Consider the following 25,839-nt stretch of genomic DNA (forward strand, 5'->3'; position numbering starts at 1 on the left):
TATTACTTGATTATAACTTCTTGTGCTTAACTACCTTTTGTTAATGAGCTACAAGTGTTACCCTTGGAGCAAAAGATGTTTTGAGAAAATCTTAAGGGAATTCACATCTCAAAACCTCCGCTTGCTTTCGACAAGCTGTCAGGTGCCAATAGTTGACAATTGAGATGGTTAGCTTTAACCTTGAGAATTTTCCGGAATCTTTAAACCTCCCCACTGATGAAAGACAGCTCCCTACTGTTTTTTTTACAGAACAGACAGGGTAAATAAATACGTACAACCATTTTCTGAATTCATGTACGTGCTTTTTCTTATTCACATCTTCCTTCTTCACCTCTTTATCAGGGTAGTGTTCTGGCCCTTGACCTCCAAGAACAAATCGTGGAAATGCTTCTTTATTTCCAGTCACAAATACAGAACATCTGCCTTTCGTATGGGAATACGAAAGAGTTAAGAAAAATAAAATTGTATTTTGCGTGGTAAAGATACACAGGTAAATTTATCATTATCATCATAAGGTAACTGTTGCTTCAATGCGGCCAACTTCCAAGATAGACAGGTGACCCACTTACAGAGTAATAAGTGACGAATGTCTTATGGGAAAATGCGGGTTCAAGACGAACCAAGCCAAGATGAGCAGGTGGCCGACTTAGAGAGGTGGCCAAGTTGACAGCTTTTATTGAAGCAAGTAACTGGACTCCTATGTGGAAGGGAACGTAGGAAAAATGGTAGTGCTTCAGCCAAGACATACGGACATGGATCTTTTGTAAATCTTAGAATACATTTTATGGACTAGTGGGGTAGTACAGACAAAAATGATAACAACTTTATTCCAAGTTCATTGTATTTGCTTGTTCGATCTAGTAGTTAGACAAAAAATTTTATCCAAGTCTAGCAAAATCAAAGTAAAGGGATACAGGGTTCCACACAATCCAACACTTCACGACTCATTTTCACTCGCAGTTCTTTTTGCTCCTCGGTCAACACCTTGGGGACCAGTTTGGTGCACACCTTCCGCATGTTCAATTCTTCAGTCACAATTTTTTGCACTGATCTCCCTGAGGGTTGTCCGATGGTCCAAGTTCAGGTATTCGCGAACTCGGTCGACGTTTTCATCGGTTTTCGACGTCGACGGCCTCCCAGAGCGTAGTTCGTCATCGGTGTCCTCCCGGCCTTCCCTGAAGGCCTTGTGCCACTCAAAGATCCGAGTACGAGACATCACATCTTCCCCAAAGGCTTCCTTGAGCAGGTCCTGGGTCTCGGTGAACGTCTTTTTTAGTTTGACACAAAACTTGATGGCGTAGCGTTGGTCAATCTTTGACTCCATTTTCGGCGCTCTAAAAACGTGACCGAGACCAAAACGACGTTCGCGCGGACAGCGATGCTTTCTCAACCGCTGCTCGCAGCGCACTGGGCCAAGTTCCGCTTGAAAGAGGAAGGTCCCGCGCACATTTTCCCCCACCCCTCACATTTTTCGAACGCCAGGGAGCCGCGCGGCGGGAAAAGTTCCGGTACTTTTAAATCACACCCTGTATGGTACTTAGATTAATATTTAATTTTAATACTTAAAAAGTGTTTCAAAATAATCTGTTATTATGTGTGACTCAAGTTGCTCACACAAAAATTGAAGCAAGAATTTTCAATATTTTTTTTTTCTAAAAAGAAATAAAATAACAGAATGATTACTTTATCGAAATAGCTGTGTTTTACAATGTATACAACATATCTGTTGTCTTATCACTAGTAAAGATTCAAATGATAAAACCATGCAGTAACTGAGCACTCCTGATATCCACCACGCCTCTACAAGTGGTAGTCTACTCATGACCAATACTTAGAGCTATAAATGAAATAATTGATGATGATATTAGTGATCACAAAGGTATAGTTTAAAATTAAGCTTAGCATATAGATATTCAAAGATACGGGATGTCGATAATAACTGTATAGATAATAATTGGTAAATAAATTTTCAGAGTAACAGTACAACAGCGCCAATTGAGGTTTCTTTTTCAAGTCACCCTAATTGTAAATAGTTCGATTTAATAGCAAATATGTTATAACTGTTATACAATAAATATACTTTTGTCTGTCTGGATGTTTGCTCTGTTGGTGATTATTTTCGTTACTATTGTTGCTTATAGGTAAATCACGTACTGCGTTGCCATAGTATCAAACCTCATTGGATGTTCGCCTTAGACAACTTAGTACGAAATGCCGTGCAAGCAGCTATTACTGTACTATCTCCAGGTAATGGATTTTTAAGTGTAATTGAAATAAGCAAAGACTATTAACATAATATTGTTGCTACCCTGAAATCTCTTACTGTTAGATCATATATTAATATTGTCAGTCTATTGCAACAACAATGTTAAATAGAAGGTAACCAAACAAGATCTTGTCGTTCATGATCATCAGAAACAAACAAACATCCAGCGTATGGTACTCAGTGTTGGGTTTCGAAGTAACCTTCACCAACACGAAGCACCCTCTGCCAACATTCCTACAATTGCTCAATGCACTGGCGACAAAACTCAGGGGTTTGGGCACAAAGAATTCTGTGAATGCGTGCTATGCCTCATTATCGAATTAGTTCCCACGAAATGTGAACGTAGTGGTTAACGCATCGGCACGGTATGCCGAATATAACAGGTTCCAGTCCTGGTCCAGTCATTCACTTTTTCACTCTTTGCGTGAAGTTGTGTTCCTTTGGATTGAAACGTTGTCTAAGCGATGCGATGTGTAAAATGTTATCATTTTCTATTAAAGATTTATACAACTGGCCAGAATTCCAATTTTATTGTAATTTATTTATTCTAATTCTCCAAATTTCTTAAATTTCCCTTATAGAACAACTTCTTCATTAGTGTCATTGGTATTATATGTTATACTCTATCAATGTTTTAATTTCTTAAATTTCCCTTATAGAACAACTTCTTCATTAGTGTCATTGGTATTATATGTTATACTCTGTCAATGTTTTAGCTATCTAGATACTAGATTTTCACTTTCGGAATTTCTGTTTTTCCTTAACTTTTTGCGGTATTAATGATACTAATTATCTGTTTTGAACTTGTACAGAAAACTTCGAGAGAGTTGAAAACCTAAAATAGTACGAAAAAGATATTTGGAATGATCAATACAATTCTTAGTTTTGCAGTGATTAAGAATTGGATTTAAGAAACAGCTTATCTTTTTCAAATTCATTTGTTTAGAATGTTTACTTTATGCATATTTATCTTCCTTTGCGCACATTAGACAGAAAACCACAGTAATCATTCTTTGTCGGAAATCCACTGCTTTAATAAGAAGCTTCGATTACACATTTAAAGCATGTTCTCAAAATACCTGATACAATATGAATTCTGGAACGATATACAATGAGCATAGAAAGTGTTCGCAAACTGTGTACACTTTATATTGAAAATAGATTAGAATGAAAACGGGAGGTGGAAAATATATATTTATTCAGAATTAAGACTACTCATTTATGCATTTTATTTCTATATAGAAGAGAAAGGCGAGCTCCTTCGTGGCTAAGCGGTTAGGGTACGCGTCTTTGACGTGGGAGACCCGGGTTCGATTCCACGTTAATCAGTAGGTCCACGTCTCATATAGCCTCGCTGCTGAAAGGGACGCTAAACTAACATCAGCTCAACTCAACAAGAGAAAGGCCAAACAAACACAATTACTGCTTTGTTCAAACGAAAAGAGAGAATTCCTATCTTGTAAGCACAAGAAGTCACCGTACACTTATGCTTGAACTAATGTTTATAAAGTATATTACATTATTTAATATTTTGTGGGATTACTCTGTGCGTTAATGATTACGTCTAGTCTTCGTGGCATTGACTCCACCAAGTGATATGTAGTTTCGGACTGATTAAGTCCCATTCTTCTTGAATAGCTTTTTTCAGGCCTTTTTTTAGTAGAGCTGTGCCTTCTGATTCTTGTCTCAGGGACAGACCATAGATGTTCTATGGAGTTAGTGTCTGGGGAGGTGTGCAAAGCTGTTTTGAGGTACTGTAGAGGAGGCACAATCGAGTATTTTCCGCTATATATTTGGGGTCGTCGTCTTGCTGGAAAAAAAAAATGTTTTCAAGACCCATCTTCTGAGCACTAGTATGGAGATTTTTCCTTTTAATATGTTAATAGACACTTCGTAGTCCATCACCCCATCGATAAAGTGGAAATGACCCTCTTCTGAGGCACTCATACAACTCCAGACAAGCATGGATCCTCCTCCTTGTTTTATTGTAGAGACGAGATTTCGAGGATTCATCTCTTTATTCTCCTTGCGCCATACCATACGCCTCCCATCAGGCCCAAAAAGATTAAATTTACTTTGGTCCGAAAATATGACCCTATTCCAGAAGTAAGATCCCTTATCTATATACTCTTTTACAAACTTGTCTTGTTGACCAGAACTTTTTTCTTCCCCTCCTGGCTACCCGAACATGATACCCATTCTCTCTGCAAATATTTCACAATGTACTGGTTGATACTTTAACACCGCTTTTTTCCAGATCCGTTGCCAATTGCACAGCACTACTTTTCGGAACCTTTTTTTATTTCTATAATGATGTAACATTTGTCTTGTTCACTCAACAACACTCTTGGTCTTCCAGTTCTTTTTTTTTTTTTTTTTTTTCGCACCGTTAAAACATTATACCCCGTAATTATTGTTTGTACCGTTGAACGAGACCTGAGTACAAGGTTTGATACCTCTCTCAAAGACTTACCCTTCTTATGCAATTTAATAATAACTTGCCTTGTCTCCTCACTTGTTTCTGTTCGGTTGCTTCCCATTTTAACAGTTCACTGTGCAGTTTTCTTTTTTCGCTCCTATTCGGAACTAAACTCACTCTGTCACTCGTCACTACTATACAGAGGTATATACTCAAGTGAACCCCAGTTGTGTTGTCTTTGTTTCGTATTCTTACGTCAAATGTACGATCACTTTTTGCGTCTACTCTACACACTTTCTATGGAGTTTATTTACTTTCTGAACATTGCACTTGTCTTTGGGGTTCTTTATTGATATATTCATAAAGCTTAGTTTTCATTATTCATACTGTATGTGTTCATACATTACACTTCTTAAATTTTCTGTTTCTTTTTCACAGGCATTTTTGTTTCAATAGCATAGATGTATGAACACTTTCTGCGCTCACTGTATAACAAACTGATACGCAAGTACGAGCATCTTCCAAGTAATTCTCATGGAACTGAATTTTGATAGACTTGACCAGTGTAGTGTTTAGTGATTGTTGAAAGTTCTCACTAACTCCTTTCACGTGCCCCCTAATGTTCAGACTGTGTATGGTGGTGATTGAAGACTTGTGACCTGAGGAGGGTTCTTTTGTGTGATACACATGCTAAGGAATAAGTGATTTAAACATTTATTCGACCAAATATACAAACGGAAAACATGTCACACACAGTCTCTTGTTTCTCATAAAAATTCATTGAATAAGTAAATATTATGAAAGAATGTAATTACAGTGTTTTTGTTCTGCTTATGTTTGAAATTTAGAAATCTCTCAACGTGTGCCAAAAAATGTTTTCTTTTCAGTGAAAACTTAATGCTTTTGTTTTTGTTGTCATTCTGAATAAAACTGAGATAGTTAATTCATAAATATAGAGAATAGTTCTAGTTTTTTCAGTGTTGCAGGTCGAATATAGAATGCTTGTATGACCGTATCTTGAAAATATATGTTAATCTGACGCATGTTTTCACTGCTTTGTAGAATTAGGAGCAAATCTTGCAGGACGAGATCACAGGGATCAGAGTGCCCCGGATGGAGTAGAAGAAGGTTCAGCGTCAGGTATTTCAACTGTGAATTCAATCAAATCCCAGAAAACCTCAGATACTTTTCCAAACAGTAAATTTCAACATGAATATCAAGAACAAATAGATGCTTTGAAAAATGAAAATACGAGGTAAGTGTGTGTGTATTGATTTTGATCAATGACTAATTAATATTAATGATGAAGACGTGTGAGAGAATTGAGTGGTTGGTAGGTAGATGCGGAAACAGCGAAAGAATGTGCCTTCATGCTTCAGTGTTTCGTTATATGTAAATGTGTACTAAATAAAACATTAATCCAAGGAGTTATGTGATATAGTCCATGTCATGTCTAAACATGGAAGGTTCTACATATGTGTTTATCTAACTTTCTTTTTTGAAAAGAAATAATAATAATAATAATAATAATAATAATAATAATAATAATAATAATAATAATAATAATAATAATAATAATAAAATGTTAACTGGAGATTAGTAGTGACCATTTGAACTAAATAGACTATACAAAGCTCATGCATAACTGTATGAAAATAATCATTACAACACAAATAATGTTTAAATGGAATGTTATTTATTTGGATAGTAGTAGCTCTTCGCCGCACAGGATGTATGTTTTAAGTCATTAGGGTTCCTGCTCAAGCAATACAGCCCTAATAAAATCCAAAATTTCCCCAAAACAAAGTACATTGATCCTGTAATAAAATCTGATTTTAAGACAACAGAGAATTCATGCGCTATAAATTTTTGTACATATGTACAATGACGGTGCTAAATTTTTAAACATTTCTTGTTTAAAAACATGTGATACTATTGGAAGAAAAGGCAACGTCTGGCATTTTCTGCCAGTTACTAGTTTTATTATTATTATTATTATTATTAATCGTGACACAATGGAGCAGTGTACCTTTTAATAAGGTTTCAGATTGTGAAGAAGTAAGAATTTTCCATAATTTTCTCGAAATTCTAAAATTTTTGTTCAAGTGTATTTGTTAGTTTTACATTGACTGCTTTTATAAAATAAGAAATAATGTTTTAAAGATCTGCCTTCTTCAGCTTCAGATTTGGTATCTTGTAGGGAAGTATGATCTTAATCAATTTCCAATAGGTTGCTATCAAATAGCGTGCTTTTGTTATGCAGCACGCTGCTTATAGCTATCTCAGCTTTATATTCTCTTGTAGTTTCAATTACCTTAATTTATATGTAAAATATAAAAATAAAAATGACTATGTTTGTGACTTCATAACTCTTGAATCACCCGACCGATCTCGATCAAATTTGCCACATAGATGAGGTTCGGGCTTGCGATGGTTTTTATCATTTCACTCTGATGGTGCAACTTAGGGAAGGGGGAGGTTGGATATACATATATATATATATATATATATAATCGAAAATGACCGACATTAGTTTCGAATCCATAGTTTGCGAGATCGCTGAGATGAACAGTGACACCTCGGACACGGTTTAAATTCAAATTTTGCCCCACAACTTGGGAAAGGGGTATATATATATATATATATATATATATATATATATAAATGATCAAAAATGACCGATATTAGTGTGGAATCCATGGTTTTCGGGGTCGCTGAGATGAACAGTGACACTTCCGATGCCGGCCGTTTAAATCCAAATTCAGCTCACAATAGTAATACTTAATTTTTATTTATGTAGATTACGTATTATTTTCTGATTTTTCATTATATTTTCTTCGTTTCTATCGATTAGAGAGCGCTTCAGTAATAGTAAATGTGACTGACTAACGCAACATATTAATAATTTTTCTTATTTTAACCCAGCGAATCGACTAATTGACGCTGGTTTAACTATATTAGTATATTGATGATGCTCGAACGAATTTCTCGCTTAGCTCTGGTACGAGGGATATCTGATTCGATCCCAGCCCATTTAAGTTTATGGTGAACAGTAATATCCACGGATTTTTTCGAGGCTCCCCGTTTCCTCTCACATTCCGGTTCCATCAATTCCTTTCGTAGTCATTCACTTTCATTAATAATTTAGTTTCTTCAGCCTATACAGGGCATAAACGTTAGACGTAAAACTGATTTTTACATATATTTGAAATTTTCTATTATATATTTCAACTGGAAAATATTTATGTGTAATATGCTTCTTGAAACCATGATTCGACTTGCCGCCGGTATCAACATGAATAACACCAAGTTGACTTTGTGGTGGTAAAACACCGTGTCCATGAGTTTCTTCGGGATTCTCCCGTTTCCTCCCATTTTAATCATCCTACCATTTCTTTCATTCTCATCATCACCGTCTCCTTTAGCTATACGGTATAACCGTGGGACGTAAAACTTCAAGATTTCATTTTATTTCATTTTAAACATGAATAAATGTGATTTGCTTCATAATCACATTTATCTAATAATCAGTCATTCTTTTATTTTTTTATATTAAAACAATAATAAAATAAATGCTATAATGTTCGATTTTATTAAAATGAGAAATTTTCTGAGAGAAAAGAGAAAATTTACATGTATAATTTGATTATATATATATATGCAAAAGACATTGAAAATTTGTGTAATATTCACACCGTACGTATAGATCACATCATAAGTAGGATTGAATAAACAAATGTAGCAGCTTGATACAGGGTGATTATAATTGATACAATAAATTTTCAAACGAAATACGTCGAAAAATTAATAATATGATACGTTTGTGCTATTAATGGAACAAAAGAACACATTTGAAAGTTTTAATTTCTCATATTCGTAACCTTGGCTCGTGTCGTCAGATGGCAGAACAAGCAGTGTGCGAAACGGCGTGTATGCAACAGAAAGCATTTTACGTGTTGGAGTATAAGAAGTGTTTTTCGGGTGTGTATTCTGTAAACAGTTTGCAATTGCACCGCCAGTCATCGAAGCATTCTGAGATGGTGTCGACAGTTTAAGAACAGTAGCTGCCTGTGTAAAGGTAAACGTGAATGTGTTTACAGCAGTGTCTAAATCAAAAGTATACAATCCATTTTTCTTCGCGGAGAACACTGTGAGGGGTATATCATTTGTGAGGGGTATATCATTCTTCGGTATACTACAGTTATGATTGTTTCTACAAGTTAAAGAGGATTTCAATACCTTCATGTTCCAACTTTATGGGGCACCGACCCATTGACACATTGAAGTGCATCACTACACGAATGAAGAACTCTCATGTCGTTGAATTGGGCAGTGTGCTAAGATAAGTTAGTCTTTTTCTCATGGCCCCTTTGAACTCTTAATTGTGACTTTTTCCTTTGGCTGCATGTGAAGAACACAATGTGTGTGTGTCCACTACCAATGACTTTGGGTAAGCTCCAGGATTGCATATGCTAGAGCTCGTGTGGGGGCGATCTAGACTATCACATAGATGTGTGTCGTGTGACGAAAGAACGCCACTTCGAATATTTGTAACGATATGTTTGAAACTTGAACAATTTGTGTATATTTTCATGTGCGTATGGTATGTTATAAATTTAACACAAGCCTTTCAAAACCGATTGAATCGTATGTAATCCCCTACTTTGGTTCCTGATATATTTGAGGCTTCTTTTAAAACAACCATAGGATCTGTATTATAAATAAATAAAGCAAAAGTTGGATATGAAGATATGTTGACATTGCTCGGGAATGTTTATGGTGTTATGAATATAAAAGAATTTCGATATTGGCAGAAAAATAGAGCTTTCCCGTGGGTGGGACAGTTGCCCTCAGTCCCCGCACTCGAGAGACCCTGTACCATTCCAGTAAAAGGCAGGCCTTTCAGAAAAAATAACAAGCTTACTATTTTTAATACATTCTTGGAATTTTAGACATAGTGAAGCATCATTTTGTAGAACTTGTACGATTGTATACTAGTAGCGTTGCGAAGCGCACTTATAACGTCAGCAATGGCTGCATTAAAGGTAACTGTATTGGATATCTTTGATATGAAAAAAAAAGTTACTTAAAATAATGTGCTCGTGCTGGATATAGAATTTTCCCTTATATCATTGGCCCTGCAATTTACTTTCGCCCTAAGCCCCACAAATTGATTGGACAGTCCTACATAGAATAGAGATAGTAGGACGTAATGGTATCTTTAGAGACGTTAGTTAGTTTAGTTTAGTTTAGTTTAGAGACGATTGTAATATTTTTGTTAACAGTAGTGGTGAAGTTTGTAAGACGACACATTGTTTAAAGTCTCAGTCATGAATTCCGAGGATCGGAAGTTGGAAAATAATTTAGTTTTGCTATTACAAGTAGGCGAATGTTTCTTTGGTCTGGTTTTATTTTTTTCTGAGGATTTACTCCATTTTAATATTTAAGACATTAACGAGATAAAGTAAGTAGAAAAAGGATCTCATTCCGATCTGGTATTTTGTAAGTTTTTAAGGCTTTATATGTTACACCAAATATATCATTAGATTTTACTTATAGAAGATTGACTTATGGATCAAAAGTTGGAATATTGAAAGAACTAATAGTACCTAGGTAGTTATGTGGCTAGTAACAGCGATAATCGAAACAAAGAGAGAATAATTGATATATACATTGTTTGTTAGAAGCAAGAGGCAAATAAGAAATAATGACAGATTTAGAAGTATCAATGGTTTTGTATTCTTAATTGTAGGCTGCTTCAAGATATACTAGATAGCCAGAGATCTTACCAGCATTTGTTAAAACAAGTCATTGAAGAACAGAACCTTCACATCCAACTGTTAAATCAGTCGATTCAGCAGCTTTCCATATTGGGAAGTGTTATTGGACCAAGGAGTCGTCAAGATTCTGAGTAAGTTAAATAACTTTCTTGCTACAGTGTATAATCATAGTAATCTATTTATATTATAATGATTTTTCATGGCAACTAAGTGAGGCATAATAATTTCAAAAATCTTTAGAGGTATAACTTGTACTTGTAAATTGGATTGATAAATTTAAATCTATTTATTGAAGGTTTTTGAACGTTTATTGTCTTCGTTTTTCTGCATACTCGTAACAGTCAAAAGAGTAACATTTCACAAGATAAATAACCTTCGCTATTCGCTTTTACTAAATTTTTATTTATATCCCAATAATAGTGAACAATACGATATTTTAGAAAAATATATTTTGTAATTACTTATACTAATATGAACTAGTGAAATGAACTAATACTTATTTTTAAATACCTTTCATATAGTGCAGATGTTTGAATGCTTTACCATTACGACTTTCTAAACCACTTATAGATTTCTGGGGTGTAGAAAAATAAAAAATAAATAAATAAAAAACTCAGTCGATTTATTAAATAACAATTTTTAAATGAAGTAGTTTCCAAATTTCTGATTTTCTTCATCGTATTTGAATTATTCACGAAAGTTCAAATTAAACAAGAAAAGTGGTAAGAATTGTAATAAAAATTCTTAATGTATTTCACAGCAAATAATAGTTACGTGGATACATACTTGGAAGAGAAAGTAATACCGAAATTTCATAATTAATTTAATCAAATCAATAAGTATAAAGGGATTGGATTTCCAAAGTTACCAGTGTGTGCAGAAATAAAGAATAATAAAATAGGTAATGGGAAAAAAAATAGGTGCTTATCCACGGTATAATACGAAAAGCAGAGTGAAAGTAGGTTAATCAGTTCAGAAATATTCAAAGCGATGCCGCAAAAAATAATGATGTATTAAAAATAAATAATATAAAAGTCAATCATACAATAATATAATCTATAAGAAATAGGTAGGAATTAACTTGTATGAAAATATAATACATAACAATAAATAGTACAAAGTTACAATAAAGTTATTGAATCCATTTAATGCCAGTTAGGTGCCCATCGCATTGGAGTTGTTTCTGATTATTGGTGAAGTGTGTGTTTAGCAATTAATACTTGTAAAAATAGTTTATTAGAATCAAATGTTATAAATAAGCAAAAAGAAACTACAGTATACTAGTTGAAATTATGAAACAAAATTAAGTTTATTCAAGTTAAGTAATAAATGTTTATAATTTGATTAAGTGAAACAAATGATCTGAATTAATGCGAGTGTGGACTACATTTTAGAATAATACTAGATATGCCCCGGTGTGTTACGCGAGCAATATTTTTCATCTTTTCTCTTCCTGTGTCCCTTAAACCCCTTTATTCTCCCATACGGGCTGCATTTCGAAAAATCCCATATCATATACGATTTAAAGTGCAAGGAGAACATTTGTAAAAAATTTCAAAGTCCCACACGTAGTTCTGGCAATAGTTTCTGAGCTCTGGCAAACTGCAATAAATCGTTCAATCTTTCTTATATATTCTTAGGGCCGCATTTAAAAAAAAAAAAAAAAAAAAAAAAAAAGCCTTAAAAGCTGGAAGAATATATATGTAAAATTTCAAGATTCTGCACGTAATAGTTTTGGAGATCTGGCGAACAGCGAAGAACCAATCAGGTCTCTTATTCCCTTTAGGAGCCTGATCTCACAAAATACATCTACAACTTCAATTGCAGGGAATACATTTGAACAAAATTTCAAAATTCTAAGCTTAATAGTTTCTTAATTTGGCTCATGGCAATAATTCATTGAAACCCTCTTATTCCCTTCGGGGCCTCATTTCACAAAATACTCTCTTATTTGCGGCTTAAAATGTAACGCGGTTTGTGTAAAATTTAAATATTTTATGCATAATAATTTCGGAGATATGTAGCTCACAGCAAAAAATCGTCCAAGTCCCATTATCCTCCCTAAGGAGCCGTATTAAAAAAAAAAAAAAAGTCCTGTCTTAATTAGAGTTTAGAGTGTAAGAAATACATTTTTACAAAATTTTATGATTTTTCTCCTAATAGTTTCAGAAATCTGGCAAACGGCAAAAAAAAAAAAAATAATAATAATAATAATAATAATAAATAAATAAAATAAATAAATAAATAAATAAAATAAATAAAATTCCCTTATCCTCCCTTAGCGGCCACTTTTCGAAAAATCCCGTCTTATCTGCATCCTAAAGTCCAATGAGAATATCAATACAAAATTTCAAGACTCTACCTTTAATAGTTCTAAAAATTTGACGAACGACCAAAAAAAAAAAAAAAAGTTACCTACAACCCCAAGATCCAAATAGAACATTTGTACAAAATTTCAAGTTTCTAAGTGTAATGGTTTAGATCTTTTTATGAGTGAGTCAGTGGATTTACTCATATTATATAACACTATGAATATAGGGTTCATATGGATATAAACTATTAAGTATTCGTGTATTTTAAAATGTCAAGTAGCACATGATTATGAAAGCTACAGTGTTTCTTCTAACTAAAAGATATGAAGTACGGAAAATTTTTAAAGCTGTTGGCAATTAAATACTAAAACGCACGTGTAAATAACTTATTTTGTTGTCAGCATATTTTGATAGGAGTATGTTAGTATTGTACTTTTCCAGATGTTAATTAATATTATCTGTTGTTATTACATAGTTTTGCACTTCTCCGTATTTTCTCGAAGTTTAATGTGCTTCAGCACATCATCAGGAAATAGTGATATAGCTCAGAGACGGGAGTTTAAAGTAATCATGTTTGATTTGTTGTGGGAGAAAAGGTTGTATGCATGAATTTTCTCAATTCTTACAGTTTCCAATACTATCATTACCTGTTTTCATCATTATTTGCATTTAAATCTTTCTTAATCAAAAGCATTTAAACACTGGAGGTTAAACGAAACGAAGCATATGCTATAACTTTCACTAAAGTAGCCGTATAATTTTTTTTATGGTCGTATTCGAAGTATATAGTTTGTGCATGGATTTTAATAGAAAACTTACAAATGACTGCACAGTTATAATTGAAAACTTAAAACTGTTCATGTTATCCAGTATCAGTGGTAACTCAACACTCTGTTACTTCATGTCAAGTATTTTCGCGTGATGTTTAGCTGAGGTTAGTTTTACTGAGGTCCTTTAAAGTTCATAAGTCATACCCACGATTAAGAGTAATGTTTTAAACTTATGCTGATTTCCTTTTCTGAATATGATTCTGTTACCCATCAGACAATGTGTAACTTTCTCTAATATGATGATGATTAATAATAATAATAATAATAATAATGATAATAATAATAATAATGTGTATATATAATTGTGTGATACAAGCACAATTGGTCTATTTTTAGAGCTTTTATAGTTGTTGTGAATAGTACTCTAGTTTGAGGTACATATTTTTTTCGTTCGTAAGTTATAGAATGGGGGTCAGTCTCCGAGAGTTGTATTTAGTAAATGGAGAACTTGCATATAATAAGAAAGAAAAATGTTATCAATAGTTTACAATCAAAAGCTGTAGTTTCATCGTATAAATTCTTCAATCCGTTTAATTTGGATTGGCACATTCACTGCTATCTAGCCAGCTATTTAAAAGCTTCTTAATCCCTTACTTTAGGGCTGCACTTAAAGAGTGGGGAGACCATGTTAAAAATTAGATGGATCAAGATCGTTAACGCTGATGATTTAAGAGTGAATAATTATATCGATTAAGGTAGTCTGTACCAAGGAATGTGGTAATACGTTCCTACAATTTTTTAGCAACATAAGAATCAGTAATAAGATTTATCTTTATCTTTTATTAATTTAGTTTGTTTTGCTTTGTTTTTATCTCAGATGTATTGTTCTTTCTTTTTATTAAATAATTGTTCTTTATTTCTTTTATTCTTCCAGTTACTGTTCTATAGGAAAAGATATGGGCGCAGTTTCTCCTGTATCCACAGTGCCACAAATAAATGTACGTGATAGTTCTGGTGACGCTAGGCTCATCGAGTGGTTAGAGGAGCTTCACATTGATCAATATTCTATTGATCGGGTAAGTATTTTAGATATGTTTAATTACAGTATGTTGTGTATAACTAACTTAAATATTAATTCACTCTCTCTTTTTATTACAGTACATAGCAACCAGATATAAATGACAAACTCGCACATCTGAGATTCATAAACCTTTAACGATCTAATTGTTTTAAAATAGTATGTATATTTTGAGAATCAAGTACTACTCAGCTAAATGTAATAATGTCGTAAATTATAACAGTTAACGACAGAAGGTATTTTATATACTGTTTCGTAGTTTGAGAGTAATTTTTTCATTAGTTACAATCACAGTACACAAGGGAATATTTTATTGTAATTGTTGCATTTATAATTCACGGAATTTTGACACAATAGAGATAGAATAGCATGTTTCCCTTTTCTTAGCCAACATTATGAATTTTTTTCGAGTTGTTCTTGTCCATCTTTGGAGAAAAGCATTACAAGAGAAAGCATAGTTAATGTTCTTGAAATTAAATTTATATATGCATTATATTCGTTGGGAAGTGGCATCAGTGAAATAGTTAGGTTATATTTCGTGTCTACATCGGTTCGCCTTTTTATTTCAATTTCACCTTTTCTTTGTTTCTTTTATCGCCAATAATTAGGTCGATATACGTATTTTGTTGTAAACTTTTCTGACTCGGTAAATGTGCTCAGGTTCCGGATTTAATTTCTGATAGGAGAGTCTTAAAGTTTGAATCCATTAAGATTCAGATTCCTCTGAACTTTAGGTTCACGTATCATATAGCTTAGGTGCTTAAATGGACGCTAAGCTTAAAGCAAACTAATCTCACTCGGTAAATATTAATTCAAACCAAAAGAGGGAAAAGATAATTTCCAAATGAATAAGATATTGCATGTAATTAACCGTATTCACTATACTAAACATTCTGTGTATTTTAAACTTACTAGAAATACAAACACTAGATTCAAATAAATTATTTATATAAGTTACGATTTTGGTTTGGAATTGGATGTTCTGTACCAGTACTAAAGCTATATTAGGTATAGATTCACATCTTAATGAGGGATGCGAAACTGGATCTTCCACGTAAAAAAGAACGCTTACTCTTTAGTAATGATTAGGGTTAAATAGTGTTGACATAGTTACATTTATCTTCCCAGTAATGAATAGGGCTACCTCGCTATATAACATTCGGCAGGCTTTTTTGCAACAGTGTGTCTTATATAATTGCCACAGCCTGCCTCAACATTTGGCAAGTGTATGGGGTAAATCCAGTTGACGATAGCACATGACATCAATTGTTTCGATAATTCAGGTACAAAGACAAAAACTGTCAAGATTAACCGGGATCTATACGTCCCGTGTTGTTTTTCGAAAAGAAACCAGGCTATAAAAAACAGTCCGAACCTAGCTGTATCAGAATTAGTGGATAAGAGTGACTAATAATGAAACAGATAGGTTTCTCATAAATCGTAGTCATTAGCTTGTACATTACTTGAATTCAATAGGAGCGAATTTTCTTCTTTTACCCAATACAAGAATGATTGGTTCTTACCATGCATTATCATGGGCTATGGCAAGGAAATTAAGTACCGGAGCGTAAAGCTTCATAGAATAGTGTGTCGCGGTTCTGAACCATCACTATTGACATCCAAAGCAGAATGTCATTCCAAGAAAATGTTGCTCAGTGTGTGGTGGGATGTCAAAGAAATAATTCACTGGAAGATCTGGATCCTAATCATATCATTAATGGCACATTTTTAGTGCGAACACTTGGGCAGACTGTGATCGAAGCGGCCAAACCTTGACAATCGCCATTTACCATGATAACGCCAGGATTCTGTCATTAATGTCATGCAAAATTTTATCCCACCTGCCCTGTTTTCATGACTTGGCTGTACAGACATATCACCTGTTTCGCATGTTGCAGAACTTCTTCGCTCGAAAGATTTTTGATTATGTGAAGGCTGTGAAGCCTGCCTTATAACTGCTCTTTCACTCCAAACCTTGGATTTTTATCGGAGTCGGATTCATCTCCTATTTGGAAGACAATAAAAGATCATCAATTGCGTTTTCGGTTTTGCACAGTCCTAGGTGAGTTACCGTTCGTGCTGTTCGCAGTTCTGAGCACCAAAATCCGGTAGAACTTTTGCACATACTCAACCCAATGCATAAATTTGTAAAGGTATTAAAAAGTGGAGATATTTAGTATTATTATATTTTCCTTTTCGTGACCGCAACAACAAAAACTTCCGTATTCCTGCCAGTATATTCCTAGTAAAGAATTTTAAAATATTTCATTTGAGGAAAGGAGCGTTCAAATCTGGCAGTCCATCGAATGTTTCCCCGCCAGTGGTTCAGAAGTTGAGAAAACTCATGAAACAGATTTGTCTCCCCACCGCAGATTGAAGCCATTAGCATGCATGAACAGTATATTAATACACTGCATACATTTAATTGTAAAATAATTCGGATAAAGCCAAACTAGCTAGGGAAGTACATGAAGTGGTACGCGCGAATCTGCAAGTGTTATATATCGTTGGAAAGGTCACACCGAGTATACCTCACGTGTGAAATATCTTGCTTGAATGGGCCTGTAGGGGGCGTGGCGACCATTTAAAGATCAGAACAAGGTACGCTCCGAAACACCAGAAAATCTGGACAAAATATTAAGCTATGATGTAATTATTTTGATACAAATCTGACATCAAATGTTTACAAATCAAAATGGCGGATCCAACATGGCGGACACAATATATATATATATATAAAGCTATGGATGTGAAATTGGGTATATAGAGACACTCGACGTCGCTATGAATGAATCGGATATCAAAAGTGTAAAATGCAAATTGGCGGATCCAATATGGCGGACAAAATGCAAACACTCCTATGGAACTGAAAACAAGATAGAGGATTTCGTGGTCACGGAGTACGAATGCACTGTTAAAAGTCAAAATGCAATATGACACATCCTATATGGCGGACAATAAGTGCAAAACTACAGAATGGACGTATGTGTATCGAGACGAACCTGGGCTCCGTCTCGATTTAAAAAAGCACATCATGGTCTCGAATTAGAGACGAGACCGAGACAAGATCGAAACTAGTCTCGGTGTCAGTACTATCTCTCTCTGGACATTTGTCATACATATTGCTCACAAGTGTACACGGCATAATGTGAAACCGGAAAGACAGTTATGGAAGCATAACAATGGTTTTTACGCGCACTTTTTACTGTCATTGTTCGGATCTTCAGATGGTATCTGCCAATAGTCGGAACGTACCCTACAGGTGCCATTCAAGCGAGATGTTTGTTACAGATGTAAACTGCAGTCGATGCGAGCTTTTCAACAATATATGACACATGGCGATCCCCGCTTATCTCTTCGGGAGCGGGGAGGGAATTGGTAGTAAAATAATTGTTGTCTATGATTACAATCTGTTTGTATCATAAAACTTTCATATGCGCTAGAAAACCTGCTCTGCATTCTGTGCCTCAATTTCGGCATGATTGTATAGCACATGTTCCCTGTTTATTGTAAAACATCATCTGCCCCTACTTGCCCCCTTATGTAGTATAGTATTTTTCTACTACATGTCTAAGAGTAACATATGTCCGTTCTCTACATTTTTTTTTTTTTCATTTTTCGTCACATTGGATCCGTCATATTGCATTTCGCACTTTTAATATTGAATTCATACTGAGCGACCACGAAAACCTCTACCTACCCGTTTTCAGTTCCATAGCAGTGTTTTGATTTTGTCCGCCATATTGGACTCGCCATTTTGAATTTTACACTTTTGGTATCCAATTCATACATAGCTACATTGAATATCTCTATATACCTAATTGCAGATTCATAGCTTCTTTTAAAATTTAATTTGTGTCCGCCATTTTGATTCGTAAACATTTGATGTCAGATTCGTATTCAGCTACCTGTTAAATCTATATACTAGCTGAACCTGCGCTCTCTACACAGCGCATCATTCACATATGAGCATGAATCTCCTTGTTATTCTTCACATCTGTACATGTCCCTTTGCAGACACAAGTGAAAGACGTCTTCATAAAAATCGGCAAGAGATACCGTAAAGGGGAGATTTTTTTTTTTCGATTACTTTTACAATATCTTGAACCGTTTGCAAGATTTGATCCTACTTCCGGTTGGAGTTTTTAATTCATGTATGAACAGTGTTTTCTTTCTTCTTGCATGCAGTATGTAATAAGCAAATACATAAGCTAACTAACTCTATGGCCTATGGAACCCGGAGGTTCAATGCCGCGTTTACAGAAACTCTCCACTGACGTCTATCCTTAGCCAATTGAATCCAGTTTCTACTTTGTATTCGCATTTCTGCGAGATCCATTTTAATATTGTCCTCCCATCTGTGCCAAGGTCTTCCTAATGGTCGTATTCCGGCTGGTCTTCCAGTTAAGATTTTGAAAGCGTTCGTTCTTTCTTCCATCCTGGCTGCATAACCTACCCACCTAAGTCTCCTAGATTTGACGACCCTAACAATGTTGGGTAAACCGTATAAATTATGTAGTTCCTCGTTATGAAGTTTCCGCCATTCCCTATTCCCATTTCTCTTGGGCCCGAATATTCGTCTCAGGATCTTGTTCTCACTTTCAATGTTTATTCTTCCTTTCGAGTAAGCGACCGTGTTTCGCAACCATACAGAACAACAGGCATTATTATCGTTTTATATATTTTAAAATAAGCTAATACATTACACATACAATCAATTATAATGTCAGTGATATATAGTGTTCATTCGGCAAAACACTCCAAACAATAAAGATTCAACTTAGACTGGAGAAATGATTATCCTTCGTTTTTCATTATAATTTGGCCATGAAAAACGCCTGAGAGATATTCAACCCCTATATACAATTATATGGTGTTGGAATGTATAATGGGTAGGATATGATGCTTTAGCTTCTTTTTTTAATTTCAACACTTCCAATGTACCCGTAAAAATGTAATAAAGAAATAATGGCCTTGTTTTTAAAATATTCAATTAGAACTGGACAATCTACGCAAAATTTGCAATCGATCAATGAAAACGTCATCTTTCTAGAGCCTGTAGTTTCCGAGATCTCGCTGTCGAAAGAAGTGGCCATAAACATATAAATGCCCACAACCGTATAGTTTTAAAAAACACCAAAGATGGCAGCAGAATTCATTTGCATTTATTTTGGAGAAGTTTTATTAAAATGGAAAGGCTTTGAACAATAATTTAAAAGGATAAACTTTACTAAAAATACCTCTTTAAGTAATTTATTTAAAGTACATCTCTTTAAAAATATTTGTCTTTATTATAAACGTGAAATCACAAATAACCGTAAGTCAAAGGTGTGAAAGCTATAGTTATAGGTTGGAGCTCAGTCGCTCTAAATTGCTATTCTAGCATTTTAATAGATAGATACCACGTTTCAAAACAATTACGTCATAGCTTCGTATTTTGTCCACGTTTTCTGGTATTTCGAAGCGTGCCTTTTTTTCTGATCTTCAAATGGTCGCCACGCCCCCAACAGGCCCCATTCAAGCGAGATATTTCACATGTAAGGTGTACTCGTTGTGACCCATATAATGATATATAACACATGCAGATCTCCGCGTACCACTTCAAATACTTCGCTAGTAAGTGCATATTACATTTTAAGTTAAATGGTAGTAGAAGAAGTTAAATGTTAGTAAATAAGAGAATGATATTCATGATGCTAACTTGTTTCTTTGTAGTTTCTCTTCGAAGAATACACATTGGAAGACTTGTTACACTATGTAAACAGGGATGACTTGAGAAGATTGGGACTGAGGTAAGATATACCTCATAAGGTACGAGAGATTTGCTAGTAACTTTAACAAAGCTTGAGTATTCGATTTATTCTTAGTTTCTGTGTCGGCAACGACACAATTTCCTACTTGCTTTTACCCAAGCAGGAGAAATGGATGTCGTTTGATAATCAAGGTCAGCGGAAGAGTACAAGAGAAAGTTTCTGTCGAATTTTAAGAGAACAATTAATAATTGTTAACCAAAATATAAGTACTTTCTAAAATTCTCACCGATTTACGTAAATTAATTCTGATAAATACTTATTCAAAAAAAAAAAAAAAGTTCTATTATTCGTGTATCTTGAGAATATACCGTATTAGTCCGAATGTATGTGACCTCTAATGTAATACGGCCGCAAGTTTTTGAGAAGATTTTAATGGCAAAATACGACTATCGAGGGTGAAATATTAAACACACTGTGAAAATAGGCAAAGGATTCAAATCGAACTGAACAATAGTTCCAATCTCATTGAATGCTCTTTGCGTTTTAAGACCGTAATTTTTCATGAAATCATCATAATATAATTATTTTCCGATGTTGTAACGTTAAAAATTTGATGTATAAGTATTTCTAGTATTGATTTTAAATATATTCATCACCTTAATGTGTTCATTAATAACACAAATATATGGAAATAAAATACCTTATTTATGCAGATCCGCAAACATAATATCAAGGTAACCAACATATCGAAATATTGCAATCTCAGTTCGCACTTACACCTGATCGAAACTTACATAAAAATCTTGGATCGTATTGAATATGGGAAGTATGCTCAGAACGATTTGAATACGCTGTGAAAGCGTAGTAAAAATACAATAATAGAGATTTTAATATCAACCAAATCGAAGCACAACATGGTGCATTATCATTACCTATTTCGTATATATGTCTGACCTTGATGTATCACACAATGACACTGCACGGTCGCGGAAGATTAATACAAATAGTAGAATATATGGGTAAAGAGTAATACTCTAGGCTATGATTGTAGTACGAGTATAGCTTATTATACAAAAATTATAGTACTATATTTGGACCAATACAATGAGTCATCTTTTTCAAAATTACTAATCCATAAAATCTATGGTAACCTTTGGAGGACAACTAGACTATTTTCGGAGTAATCTGTGGTAACTAGAAATAATTTTTGAAGCAGTGTACACACATTCCATTTTTTTAAAAGGTTTGTAATAACAATTAGCATTTGCTAATAGCAATATTGAAAATGTAAATAACGATCAGATTCTTAACTTGGAACGCACTTTATTGTTTCAAAGACTGTTACAGATTTACTTTCTTTTAAGAAATTATGTGTTTATTTCTTTAAAAGAAAATCAAATACTTTTTCAAAGGAAGCAGAATACTTATTAAAGTATTTTTAAAAAATACGTTAATACATTGATAAGACAGGTCTGCAAAAATAAAACAGTGCTAAGCTGTTTCGGTTTAGTTAACTGATTCGTATGTGTTGGGATGCGCTGAATTCAGAATGACAACTGTTTTGTCCTGGGACGTCTGGGTTTCGAACAAACGGGTGGTCATTGTTGAACAAAAATATGAACACAACTATGCGATTTACAGAAACACCATTAACAACATAACACAAATTAATAAGCAGAAACACGCACACACGTGAAGACAAAAAGTAATACCACCTTCAATCAGATTGCTTGTAAAATCGTCTTTTTTAAAGGTCAAACTTCGTTTAGAGCTCGTCTTTCTGTAGGTGGCTGCCGGAAGATTCCTAAACAACTTCCAGTAGTAGTCTGCCATCATCGTAACACTCCAATTCCACTGATATCGTCGTTCCATTTCTTTGATATCTTGATGGAAACGTTCTCCCTGCTCTTCACTCACTGCTCCCACATTGTCAGTAAAGTAGTCAAGGTGCGAGTTGAGAAAAATGGACTTTCAAGCTCATGGAACAACTAAGCTTTCGGAACGCGTGCAACGTTTTTTTCACCATTTCCTTGTACTGTGAGTCCTTTCGGTTCCCAGAAACGTTTTGATGACCACAGTAAAGGCAACCCAAGCCTCTTTTTGTGTTGGAGTCATTGAACTGATGAAGTCTTTGTTGGATATCAGTTTTCTAACATCAGGGCCAACAAAACCCCGCGTACTCGCGTACTCGTAATATTTGAGCAACAAACAGTGTAGCCAGAGCTACTTACTACGTTTCACAAATCTAAGATGTAATCTTACTAAATTCGTTTTATGAACAGATTTATTGTTTTTGGTTTTTCTTTATAATATCGTACTCTCATTCATAACACATTACGATGTGTGTCAGTAATCCCCATCCGGACCAGTGTACATGTATTCGGGGAGCACAAATACATTTAATCTTCCATGTTCATTTTTATTTTCGTGTGATGGATTTGCAATTTAGTGATTTCCAGCTACCTGTTTGACCACGTTACATTTCTATTGTGCGAAAACTTGACCCAGACTTCGCTGCACCCAGAAGCGGTCATTTTCGACATCGATTCATCCAAAAGCGTAAAAATAAGCTAAACTTATGCAAACAGCTTTTTGGTTGCAACCCTGTGTAATTTCCAAAACTAATATTTACATGTGTATCTTTGTTTTTTTGGAAAAGGGTAAGAAGTCCCAAATTACTCATTTTCAGCTATCCACAATATGCATCCGAACTTGTACCTTTTAAGCAACCAGGGGCAGCAGTGACCCAGTAGTAAGAGTGTTCATCTCTGGTGCATGGGTTCTCTGGTTGGATCCCAACTCGCGCTCATTGGGCTTTGTTGAGGACAAGCAATGTGTGCATGAGTTTTCTCGAGATTCTCTCATTTCGTTCATTCTCTTCATCGCCGTCTTTTTTAGCCTACACCGTAGGGCGTAAAGCTGAAAAATTACACTTTCCTTTTCTTTTAACCTTTAAACGCCGGCCGGGGATTTCAACGAAATCATGGACTTTCACGTTAGGAACCCTAGTGACCCCGTAATTATCACAGAGTCATGATTCATACATCATTGGAAAGCTTATGGATCACAGATTCCAACGAGATAACACTTGTGCAATTCCCGCTTTATTCGTAGAAGAAGATGGTGAAAAAAGAGAAAAAATTCGGAAAAACATAACAAAATAGAATTTGGGAGGCCCCGGCAACCCAAATTTGGTCAACTTTGAACCTCCCCTATTCCACACACATAACCAACAAGTACTTTTGCGGGGTATTAGCGTATAGTGGACTACTTTATTGTTTCGCATACCGATTTTTATGACTGTACCCCCAAGGGGGAGGGAGGATGCCCCCAAAAACTTATAAAAAAAAAACACGACTTTTACCCTTCCCCTCCTCTGCCGTGACACTCACCGCATAAAGTGCATGTCCTTAGAAAACTTTATCCTTCACGAACATATTGACACCAAAATTGTCTTCGCGCCTTAATTACGGGCTGAGCTATGAAGGTTTAAAGCCATGACGCAGATGTGCGTCAATAGGCGTTTAAAAGTTAAGCTACCCCAGTAGCAATCGAAATATTCTTGATGGACGTATTCTTGTTCTCCCATACGAATGAGGAATCAAATTGGCGTTCTCCTTTTTCCAGAAACCACAGGTACATAACTGATTTACTCATCACTAGATCTTCGAAACTATTATTCGTAGAACCTTGAAATTTTGTGTAAATATTGTTCTTATACCCAGTGATGATTTTAGATCTCTTCTGGGGTGAATTTGAATAAACGGGAGGTGAAAGTAGTATTGGTAGTCCAAGTTGAGCACAATCGGGAAATGCTCCGAGGAGAAAATCGTATTCCCTGGACCACTCCCTACGTGTAATCTAGGCTGAAAATAAGATGGGCTTTTGTGAAATGCGACTCCTACGAAAAAAGACCACCACTCAGCAGATCTCTGAAACTATTACGCATACAACTTTGAAATTTGTATGAGTATTCTCAATGTACCCTAGTTTGTATACAGTACGGAATTTTAGTAAATTCGACCCCTAACGGGAGCTTGACAATTTCCTTGTCGTTCTTTAGATTTCCGAAAATATTAGGCGTAAAACCTCTAAATTTTGTATAACATGAGTTTTTTTTACAAAATGTGACCGAGAAGGAAAAGAGTTTTTTTTCCTTCTCCAGATCTCCAAAATTTCGATAATATTTTTCCTGATCACGCAAACCGCATAAATATAGTTAAAATTTTAAAAAGTATTCTTTAGAGGAGAATTATTTATATGCGTATTTTATATTTGTAATTTATCATAATTCCTCTTACATCTTTATAATAAAACGCTGAAGATTTGTAAATTATATAAAAATCACTGGTGTAGCTTAAGATACCAAGTTCGTGTGAAAGCATGTATGTAAGTGGGAGTTACAGATTGTAGGAATAAAGAAAGGTAGGTTATTAAAAATTCTCACTTTTAGTTTAACATCAGGTCCTGATAATAATGGTATTAACATGTGTGTGGAATATCTTAATTCATTGATTACTTCTAATTGCATATACGATATTAATAATTGTATTTATTTTCTTTCTCTCCCTCTGTCTCCAATGAAGGGGCGGCATTGAACTTCGCATTTGGAGAGCTATCTTACAGTGGCGTCAAGAGCATAGTCAACATAATGCTCAAGTCGATCCTTCTAATACTAGAAATAAACGACAAACGGATTCAAATGAAGACCCACCTGGCTCTACAAAGCTTTAATGAACGTGAAGGATGTCAATATGCATATATAAATTCAGCAGCTTTTTCAAGTTGAATATATCAAATTAAAATACCTCGTACAAATTGGAATATTTTTGTAACATATTTTACTCAAATAGGAAATTAAGAAGATATCCAAGAAGAACTCTTTCCTCGAATGTGATGAAAGGTCAATGTCTCTGATGAATAACGCATGGCCTTAATGAGATATTGTTGACTTGTTAAAGAAATAATTATTCTGTACTCAGAAAACTATGTGCCACATTTTTTTTTCAATCGTAATGATCTGAAGATGTTTGAGAATTATAGGAAAAATTGTTAATGGATGCAAGTGATTATTTGATAGTGTTGTAATTTGCTTGTTCTTACAAAACATTGTTCGATTTGTAAATTGTTTTCTTTTTAAGATCCCTTTCCTATGAATTATATTATATTATTTGGTTGCTGAATTATATTATATACCTAAATATTTTTGGGTTGAAAATTAAGTTCTTTTGCTATGGGTTACAGCTTAGCATTCTGTTTTATTTAGTCCCAAAGCATAATTAGCTAGTCAAGGGTACGACATTTCCTTTTTCACGTCCAGTTCTTTCGTCTTGACGTACAGTGGATCTCCAAACTTTGATCTCAGTCTAAAGTGTTCAATTGTGTGGATTATCTTGAAATACGGGGTGTTTCAAAAAGAATGATCTGATTTTAAAAGTCCATATATATTGATAAAAACATA

At 34.6% G+C, this 25,839-nt stretch overlaps 1 protein-coding gene across 2 annotated transcripts in view; it reads left to right on the forward strand.

Moving 5' to 3' along the window:
* Positions 1 to 25,579, forward strand: part of Ask1 (apoptotic signal-regulating kinase 1) — a 141,014-nt gene extending 115,435 nt beyond the window's left edge. For both annotated transcript variants that reach the window (XM_081726821.1, XM_081726819.1), the window contains 6 exons: positions 2,142 to 2,247; positions 5,748 to 5,940; positions 10,438 to 10,596; positions 14,482 to 14,623; positions 20,341 to 20,417; positions 24,965 to 25,579. In XM_081726821.1, coding sequence (XP_081582947.1) covers positions 2,142 to 2,247; positions 5,748 to 5,940; positions 10,438 to 10,596; positions 14,482 to 14,623; positions 20,341 to 20,417; positions 24,965 to 25,112 — 825 coding nt within the window. In that variant the 3' untranslated portion in view covers positions 25,113 to 25,579. The remainder of the gene's footprint in view (positions 1 to 2,141; positions 2,248 to 5,747; positions 5,941 to 10,437; positions 10,597 to 14,481; positions 14,624 to 20,340; positions 20,418 to 24,964) is intronic.
* Positions 25,580 to 25,839: the final 260 nt, after the last annotated feature.

This window comes from Thermobia domestica, chromosome 1, assembly GCF_964235325.1.
Source record: "Thermobia domestica chromosome 1, izTheDome1.hap1.1, whole genome shotgun sequence".
NCBI lineage: Eukaryota > Metazoa > Arthropoda > Insecta > Zygentoma > Lepismatidae > Thermobia > Thermobia domestica.